At 33.0% G+C, this 9,954-nt stretch overlaps 1 protein-coding gene and 1 long non-coding RNA gene across 2 annotated transcripts; both read right to left on the reverse strand.

Moving 5' to 3' along the window:
* Window positions 1–2,885: 2,885 nt before the first annotated feature.
* Window positions 2,886–4,446, reverse strand: LOC105454940. Its single transcript, XR_975068.1, has 3 exons — window positions 4,298–4,446; window positions 4,075–4,229; window positions 2,886–3,455 (listed from the first exon to the last, which is right to left on the reverse strand). It is a non-coding gene; the product is annotated as an uncharacterized LOC105454940 (long non-coding RNA).
* Window positions 4,447–7,621: 3,175 nt separating this feature from the next.
* On the reverse strand, window positions 7,622–9,938 carry LOC105454941. Its single transcript, XM_011697926.1, has 3 exons — window positions 9,821–9,938; window positions 9,399–9,558; window positions 7,622–9,129 (listed from the first exon to the last, which is right to left on the reverse strand). The coding sequence occupies exons 1-3, from the start codon at window positions 9,932–9,934 to the stop codon at window positions 8,960–8,962; spliced, it is 444 nt and encodes a 147-aa protein (XP_011696228.1). The 5' UTR covers window positions 9,935–9,938; the 3' UTR covers window positions 7,622–8,959.
* Window positions 9,939–9,954: the final 16 nt, after the last annotated feature.

The following is a 9,954-nucleotide window of genomic DNA, read 5'->3' on the forward strand; positions in this document are numbered from 1 at the left end:
TGGACTTCTCCGACTCATGGTACTTTGCGATGACATCATACACAGTCGATCTCGGATACCCGAAGAACTGAATGATTTCTGTCGCCGAGCGCCCGGCGCGAACACTTTCGATAATCGCGGCTCTTCGGTTATACTCCGCACTTGGTTTCAACATTGCGACTGTTTCGAAGTTATGATGGTTTAGTACATGCGTCAAGCTATTTGAATGCCAATCGCGACATGTACCAGTGGTATTGAACGGAGGGAATTTCAACTTGAAATTTGTCCGGATTTTGGCGACGCACCTTGTACATAAAAATCTCAATGCAAACTTTAAATGCAATTTTCTCGAAACGTCTTTTTCGGAAATGGCGATTACGTTTGAAAGAAAATCACTGAACCGATCAGCTTCAAATTTTACGAGCTTATAAAATAAACATCACTTCACATTGGAACCAGAATTATTTTGGTAATTTAATTTTTTATAATTTTTCGGATTTTGAAAGCATTTTAAAAAAGTAAAAATTATATCTCTTTTTTAAACAAGTTTCATTTATTTATCTATTGGGTTAAATTAATTATTCTAGTTCCAACGATAATGGCAAGTATTTTGACTAAAATAACGTCATGTTTTTTTGGTTCAATCCACGGAGATCTAGAATGACGGTCGCCGACGAAAGATGTATGTATATGATGCAGGAGGAAAATGAACGCTTAATACGTCAATTTATTCATATTCTTATTAAAAATAAATATTTTATTTTTAAACTTCAATAAATAAAACCCCAAAAGTTATCTTGATAAATATTCATCCACTTTTTCAAAAAATTATTAAGAAACTCTTAAAAAACAGTGCAACGCACTAGAAAAAACCTCTTAAGATAGAACAAATCATTCAGACTAATAAACTGTAAATACGTATTCGTATATATATTTATATATATTTATATAAAGAATTATATCTGTATATATATATTTTTTATAATTTTATAAAATATAGATTATAATGAAACGGTATATTTTTATCGATTTGAAGTAGAACAAAATATCATTTCGGACTAATAATCTGTAAACACACATATTAGCTGTTATTTTAAAGCAGTATTTTTGCCATAATTGGTTTTGCTAATAATTATATACTATATTAAATAGTATACGTTTAATTTAAATAATTAGACAATGTATTTAGCTAAAAGAAAAAGAAATTTTATTCGTATTCGTATCTTGAAACGGAGATATAACTGAAGTTATTTTATGGCTGATAACTTCGCTCATCGAATGCCCGTTGAACGGCTTTAAATAACGGCTCGACGGAAAACGTCTGACGGGATTACGGGAATTCGTTTCTGCCATTGCCAGCGGGAGAGATAGCGTGTTCCGAATCGAACGAAATGGTCGACTAGGCGACCTGTGCGATAGATATATAGATAAATAGATTGAAGCTCTTCGCCCGGCGAGATCGGAGGATCGCGCTAAGCAACGATCGCCAAGAAAGAGGCGAGTTTAGAGAATTGAATGGACCCAAGATGACTATTGTCATTAATGGAAGATTGTCTTCTTCCTCTCCTCTTCCCAATTCCACGATATTTCTTCGGAATTCTCGTCCGTATATATCAGCAAGGAGATAAATAATTTAATCTCTTATATCCAATTTGTTCAAATGTTAAACGGTATATTTGTTATATTTAAGTACATACGTCCTAGTAACAAGTCTTGACACTGACGTGCACGTTTTCGTTAATACAAGAAGGATTTAGTCCGCTTTATTAAGTGAAGCGACTAATGAAGATATCCAACCATACGCGAACTTGTCCGCGCGAGATGTGTTTCAAAATTTTCAGATTCGCATAAGTTTCCCTGGCAGTCGGCCCGCGCAGTTCGTCCCCAATGTCATCTCACCCTCCTCATTCCACCCCCCCACCCCCCCCATCTACCTTGTCCGTAGACCCAAGGGGCTCGTAGCGCGGCGGCGGACTCGCATCGCGGAGCGAGAGAGATGGAAACTTGCATTTCCCCCCAATGACTGCACGTCGCGGCTACATACGTCATAAAACTTTGCTAATATAGCGGCGGACTACGATGCTGTCTTTGCGCCGCGCCTTGCCGGCGACTCGAAATCGCCGTTCCTCTCGTTTCTCTCTCTTGCCGGGCCAGCATTCGTCTTACTTTCCCTCATCTTTCACTTTCTACCTGCCTCCTCCCTCTTTGCATTCCCACACCCTCCGCGCTCGCTATCTATACCGCCGAGCGGAGGATTTATGCGATTCGAAGCTCGTGCAGAACTTTACGACTTCGAATATCTCGCCCAAATCATTATTCGAATCACCTAGTCGTTTGTCAGCCTGCAGATGCAATCGAATATCTTCTATCGGAAGAACGGGTATCGATTGTCTTTAATTGGGACTTTGCTATACCCATTGTCTATGCGATTATTATTTTTGCCCGTTTTGTACAATTTTCCCCGTGATTATTCGACCGTGATTGTTCGATAATTTGACCTAATTTGATATCGATATCCCGTGCTCTTAGATTCTGTGTGCAGCCAATTACGCTCTTTCAATTAATTGTGGTTATATCCCCAAAATACATCGAGAATTGTACGTTTAAATTGTGTTTAATTTATACCGCCGAATAATTTTTCTGTTGAACAATTAAATCAACTAAATTATTTTTTTTTAATTCAATATTCGATTTTCATCAAACTGATATTTGAGATAACTGCAGTGAGACGAATCAGTCGCTGCCGTTTTAAATGCCGCAAGCGTATCGCAAATTTGCCTTAATTATCTAAATTCTTTTTTGCAATAATATATTATTAAGAATTATTGCATTATATAGTATTGATTATCATCAATTTATTTTTTATGTTTTTAACTTTTTTCCTTTTCATTGAAACTTATAACCTCTTTGAATAACTTATCTTTTTTATTAAGATAAAATAATTAGTTTACATATAAAATATCGCTTAATTATTTTATATCGCTTTTATATGGAAATGGGAAACTCAGGTATCGCAAAACAGAATTAAACTGCACCGGCAGAGGTGACTTTGGGAGTGCCGGAGTGAAGACAGATCTCGGAATCTCGTGTATATATCGTAAATGGAGCTGACGAATTACTCTCCTGAGAAAGAAAGTACCGATGATACGATCTTTATTCAGTGTGGCGCTAAGTTACCCCTGACGGGCGTAGTTTAATCCCATCTTACGAGTGCAGTTCGAGAAACGGTGAAAAAGCCGTGGTTTCTCGGCGCTCCGCGCCGTTTTTCAATTATGCATTCGCATATTTTAGCGGAATGCCTTGTCGCATTCAGCGACGAGCGCGACGACAGCTGCCGGACTGCATTTACCAGGTTAACAATAATTCAATGTCACCATCTTACCCCAACGGGTACGTACCGGGTGCTTCTCTGCGATATCTATGAATATGGTCTCGTTGCTTGTATATCCAAATTTTGTGCGATAGGTCTTCAACTTCTGAAATTAAAAATATTACGTCAGTATAACGGGCATTTTTATTTAAATAAAAATACAAAAATTAGTACAGAAAACTGTAGAAAATAAATAAAAGTATATAAATTGAAATAAATAAAAGATTAAATAATTTTTTTACTTGTAGTTTTTGGTATGATGCATATACACGGAAAGAACAATTTTGCTGAGATCTAAAAATAATTTTTGTTCAATAATCAAAATAATTTTGTGCAAAAGTCAAAGTGTTTGCTAGAATATCAAAACATTTTATAGCAATGCTTATCAGTTTTAACATTCCAACAAATTATTTTGATGGTTCAACGAAAAATTATTTTCAGATTTGTTTTTAGCAAAATTTTTAGATCTTACAACAAAATCGTTCTTTCCGTGTAGCTTAAAAAATTTAAATATATTTTTTTCTTTTTCATTCGACATTAAAAACTTATTTATATAGCTATTAGCCAAGCAATTTTTTATATAATTGAACTCTTAATTATTTGTAATTTCTTATAAGTCGCGTAATGTTAATCATGTAAGGAGCAATCGTTCGAGAATGTGGAAAAATCTGGAATTCCTACTCGCGAGGACAGAAAATCAAGAAATCTGGGGATAGAGAACTCACACTTCCGCAATCCCTAATAATTCAGAGAGCCACGGCTGAACCCTTCCTGCCTTTCCACGCCCTCGGTTGCCCTCTCGCAGATGGTCATCATTATCGCTGTCACGACATCGAGTGAATCCTCGTCGTTAAGTTGCTTCAACACTTGATTTGCACCACTGAACGAAATTGTAAAGAAGTTGGAGCTCGTTAAAAAATCCACGTTTACTTCCATACGTGGGCTTACAAGATAGGTTTCGTGTTTAACGTTGCTGCTAAACGTGCTCACTATAACGAACAGCGACAAAAACGATGAGGTAGTTTTTACGATGTCATGCACGACGACATGCGAGAAATCGAGCGCTTTGAAGAACAAATCACGATCAAGAGACTGTCGTGCCATGTCTAGCAACGTACAAGGAGTTGAACAGTTACTTCCATCTTGCGCTATTACTTCTTTAGTTATCAAGTAAACTAAAAAATACACATATTATTAAATTTTCTAAAAATATAAATTTAAATCAGTAGACTCATGATCTATATTAAATTTTGTTACTTTTAAATCTCTCGACAAAGAAAGATTAATATTCTTTAATATATTAATAATTAATACATTAGTTACATGTTCTTCTAAAATATATTTATAATTAGGAAATATACGTTTTATCATTTCTGATTACTCTGATTACTGATAAATAAAAAAATATTTATTTATTTGTACAATTATGTTTTTGTAACATTTTACAACATTTTTGTCTTTATCTATCCGTTAGAAGGGGAAAGAAAAAATTGACAAAGAAAAGCCCGTAAGTGACACATGGAAATTCAATGAAAAGTCGCGGTAGCTTCGGAATCGATACTCGGATACGAAGTTGAACGCGGCAAGATAGCGTTAGGAAATATGAGGGGTACGCGAGAGAGAGAGAAGAGGTGTAGGTGCCTTTATTGGCCCTGTGCCAATGCTTGCTATCTATATGGAACACCTGCGTCTGTCCAATGTCTCGCGTCGAGACAGATCGAACAATACGAGAGTCTTAAGACAAAGGAATAAGAGAACGATAGTTCTCTCTAAAACAAAACAGAGAGCATTTCTGCATTGTCTTGTCGATCTCCATTACAGGAATTTACGAAATTTTTATTACAATCGTAACAATGAGATCAAAATAGAGACCTTATACCTAACAATTTTATTTTCTTTTTAAAATTTGTTGGATCTTTCCTATATAAGGATACGGGGTTAATGCGAATACTGGTTTTTTTTAATAATAAAACTGAAAATTTTCTACTCATATGACAACTCTTAATCCTAGTCTAGTGTTTACGTGATCGAATAACAATAAGAATATTATAGCTATGATAGACACAAAATTTATATAAATAAAATAGATTATTTCAAAATCTTTCTTCGGACAATCGAACTTTTCACTTGCGCATTTATTAAGTTAAAAGTTATCTTTATAATTATTATTATCAGTAAAAAGAAAATCTTTCTTGGATTTCTGTACAATAAATTTTTAAGTATATTTTTGTCTTAAAATCGATTTTTGGTCAAGTGTGCAGGTGACATCGTCCAATAACGTTGTATTCCTGTACATTTAGGGGAACCCTAGAAGATTTGTCCCAGATTCCGGAACAGATATGACGAGGAATCATTACATTTCGGTGCTCGATCGACCAAAGTCGATGGGAGCCGAAATGGCGGTCTACCAGTTTGCTCAATATTGTCGTCTTCATTGTAAGATAAGGCGCGATGCCTTAATGTGTCAACCCCTCGAACAAGACTATCTAACATTCTAACATTGCCAACACTTTGCGCACTTTGAGGACGTTGATGCAGATGTGCAATTGCAATGTCATTCATTTTAAGACTTTTAAACATTAATATGAAATCTAATTCTAAATATAATCTAAATCTAATGAGACCACGAAAGTTCAAACTACATAAATTATTAGAATGCCATATGCGGTCTAAAAAATAACGTTTCTTTCCATATTTACCAATTATTGTGATAAATCTTGTCTCGAACTGTAAGACGCCCGCTTAGAGAGTACGGAGCTCCGGGTTTAATTTCTGGCTGAGGTAATCTATTTTTCGCAATAAGTTATTCTACAGAATTTAATAAGATGCTCATTGGCATAAAAATTATTAAATTGCTTGTCAATTTAATTCATGGTATTATGTAGTCTAGATTCAATTTGGAGCTGTGTTTCAAGATTGACAAATATTCGGCGCGCAGTTTATCTGAACTGGAAATTATAAATAGGTTCACACAATTACCATATAAGCACCAAAATCCATTTTAGACCGCAGGTGGCATTTTAATAATTTATGTAGTTTCAGACTTTTAATATTATTATAGTATTTGCGAATATACTGCATAGTATTGCGTGACTATTTTTATTACATGCATAACGAGAAATAAAATTAAAATTATATTTGAAAAAGGTTAAAATTATCGCAATTGACTGTCCATAAAAATATATTCCGACTTGTCGGAAGAGTAAAAATTGTAGATATTATTTACATAACTCGTAAACAGGAAGTTAATACTCCCATTTGAAGTTATAGTATCCTATCTATATTTGCCAGTTTGGTACGTGGTATATCATTTATATCTTCAATAATGGCATAACTGGTATAAATTTTCGGCTCGTCATCTACGATATATCATAAATATTTTAATCGCATAGGTTATGCAACCATCTGTATTCGAAATTTCGATTTATAATTTAAAGACGACAATGTCGTTTCAACTGTCATAAAGAGATCGATCCAAATTTTATTACGGGGGCGGGACAGAGAGAGACGGGCGAAGTCCCGAGGCATCTTGCAAGCTTCATCGAAGATGCATGAGAGCATCAAACTACCTGACACTGAGCACCTTTCTTGGATTTCTGCATGATAAAACGCGCTGCATAGCGATTGTCGACCGCGATGTTCATAAACTTTATTATCGATTTAACATTAAAACTACATCGAAAAGAACGGTGCTATTTGAACTGTTTTTTAAATCTTTCGTTTAATCAGATGTTAATGCTCAAATCAATCTTCAATAATCGTAGAAATTAAATAATTTTGTGATTAGAATTGAGGACTTTAAAGCCACGTAACTTTTTCATTTACAAATCTTTCGTAAGCTTGTTATAAAATTAGTAAGGAAAAGGGGAGGGCAAATAGTAACAGATTTTTTCATTTCTCCTCTTATACAAGCTAATTTCAAGTTAATAAGATATGATTTTTTACTAAAAGAGTACTTTCCACTTTGAAATATACAAAAAATTTAATTAAAGTTTCCATAACCCAGATAGCACAAGTACATTCTGAGATCTTTCACAGAACATCGTCATAGTATATTACGTATATACTAAGATCATTCGAGATACGTACTATGATATACTGTGTACTTACTATTGATGTTCGTATGCCGTCTTCTGCTTTAGTTCATACAACATTCTGAGAATATTTTGTAGTATATTCATTCGATGTCGTCAATATATGTTCAGAATAGTCTGCATATATACGCACAATATACGCAGCTTGGCGCGCGCTTATATATTGTAGGTTAGGTTAGGTTAGGTTAGGCTAGGTTTTAATAATTTATACTTTTTATTGCCTTAAAGAAATATTTATTTATATTATTCAAATTCTTAATCACTCGTTTACACGCACAATATATATAAAAATTTTATATATGCAAATTTAACCGTAAATTTAAATAAACAAAAAATAGCAAATAATTTGCGTACATTTTTCGCGTCTTGAAACGCATTTACATTTTTCCAAAACAGAATATATACGAATATATTTTAACATTTCCTCTAACGTGTAAGCTAATGTCACGCTTACAATCTAAGATACAAATTAACATCACAGCAAGAATATTTAAACAAAAAGGAATTTCATAAAGATATCAATAACATATATATAATATATAAATGTAAATCTTATAAAAATAAACTATTCATTATAAAGCCATGAAATTTATGGAGGTATACTGCATACACGAAAAAAATTATGTATATATATGTATATATATACATACTCATCGGCAAAACAACCAGGCACCAGCTAGATTTTAATATAGGTGCCCGGTTTTTTGCCAGTGAGTATATATAAAGATACACTATTAATTATGACTTTGTAATTATCAATTAAATACATTCAAAATTGTACAGTAATGTACAAACGGACAACTTAGGTATGAATTTGACAAATGTTATTCTTTTAATTTTTTTCCAGTGCATCATACGAGTAGATCGCGAGTTAGGCCGGGAGCACATGAAATGTATAACAAAGCATAAGCACAGCATAAGGTAGCTAGATCGATGAGAATCTTATATGTAAATCAGTATGGCGATTTTATGCTAGATAATCATTGGTCTAGCGGTCTTATGCTTATGCATTTCATGTGCTCCCAGCCTTAGTATCGGATGACGTACCAAATATAATATGTACGGTCTTGGAATTTACGGTCAGAACAGTTGATATAATTCGCCATACGCATATTTGAAAAATAAAATGTTAATTTGAAATAATTACAGATAAAGGAATTGTCTAAGATGTGACGATTTAAAAGCGACCGTTAATATGTAATCCATCGGTTACAAACGTTATGAGTACATTCTAACATTACGTGATTATATCGAGAATGTGTGACATCTTCGCGGAATACATAACTGATGATTTGATTTGCGCCTCTGACACATTGTACTCATTTAAATTTTTCAATTAAATCTAATTTTTCCGAAAAAATATACTTGTAGATATTACGTCGCATAGCCATCCTAATTACTCTTCCTGGATGTATAGGATGATTTACTTTAGGCCTTTTTTCGATTTAGAGTCACGTATTCATGCTGAAGTACCGTAAATGTTACACGTACATACATCTGCTTGTCAGGTTGATATTCAGTTTTCAGCTATGTTTTCAGCTACGTTTTCAACTACGTTTTGAGCTATATTTTCAACTACGTTTTCAGCTCGTCTTCCGAGCCGTTCTTTTGCATGAGCTAGCCATACTTTAATTGGAGCAGAGATTTTCTCGTCTGTTGCATCTATATGTGACTTTCGAATTACACCTGAAAGAGAGAATAACATTATTTATTATAACATTTCTTTATTAATTATTAAACTAAATGAGAATATTTATATGATATAATTTAAATGTGAAAAAAGTCACTATATGCTTATTTATATAATACAAGAGATAGTAGAAAATTATTAATATTTGTAAATACATTTAATAAATTGTAAGAATAAATATTATCGATATTTACAAATGCATGGAATTATAAAGAATAATAAATTATTTAAGACAATAAACATCAATTTTAAGTATTTTACTTACTCAAAATGACTTTGCATATCTCTAGTTGTGAGAAAATTTGTTTCTTTTTTGCTCCAAACCAGCTGTAGTTTACAGCAAGTTCATTTGATATTATTGCTCTCATGAGTCCTATACAAGTTGCTTTTAAATCGTCACGTGTTAGACGTGACAACTGCTTTATCTGCAATTATTTCAAATTAATGTTATTTTGTTATTTAAATATTTTATATATAATTATGTTATTTCAAAAATCACACAATATATCAAAATATAATTTTATTTTTAAAACAACTATTCTTTATAAAAGACGTCTCGGAATAAAAAAGATATTAACGTAAAATCTACAATTTTAAATAACAATGTTTCAATAAAAAATACATTTGTTAAAACTTTTCATCAAAGATACTTTGTAATATTTTTTGAATGACAAACATTAGACTTACCATTTCGTTTCTATATCTCGTATCATTTTTTAATTTTGTGTCTATTAATTGTAGGTTCGCTTCATCTTTTATTGGAAATTCTTCAAAAATATCAATATTTTCTTTGTTTTCCATATCGACATTGAAAATTGCAA

The sequence above is a fragment of the Wasmannia auropunctata genome, unplaced genomic scaffold, assembly GCF_000956235.1.
Source record: "Wasmannia auropunctata unplaced genomic scaffold, wasmannia.A_1.0 LD335969.1, whole genome shotgun sequence".
NCBI lineage: Eukaryota > Metazoa > Arthropoda > Insecta > Hymenoptera > Formicidae > Wasmannia > Wasmannia auropunctata.

What these genes read in the sequence shown, in the direction of transcription:
- LOC105454941 (XM_011697926.1), bottom strand. Translation starts at nt 9,934, where the DNA reads ATGGAAAACAAAGAAAATATTGATATTTTTGAAGAATTTCCAATAAAA. An exon ending in CGAGATATAGAAACGAAATG is followed by an intron (nt 9,559 to 9,820) that starts GTAAGTCTAATG and finishes AAATAATTGCAG; the next exon opens with ATAAAGCAGTTGTCACGTCT. An exon ending in GATATGCAAAGTCATTTTGA is followed by an intron (nt 9,130 to 9,398) that starts GTAAGTAAAATA and finishes TCTCTCTTTCAG; the next exon opens with GTGTAATTCGAAAGTCACAT.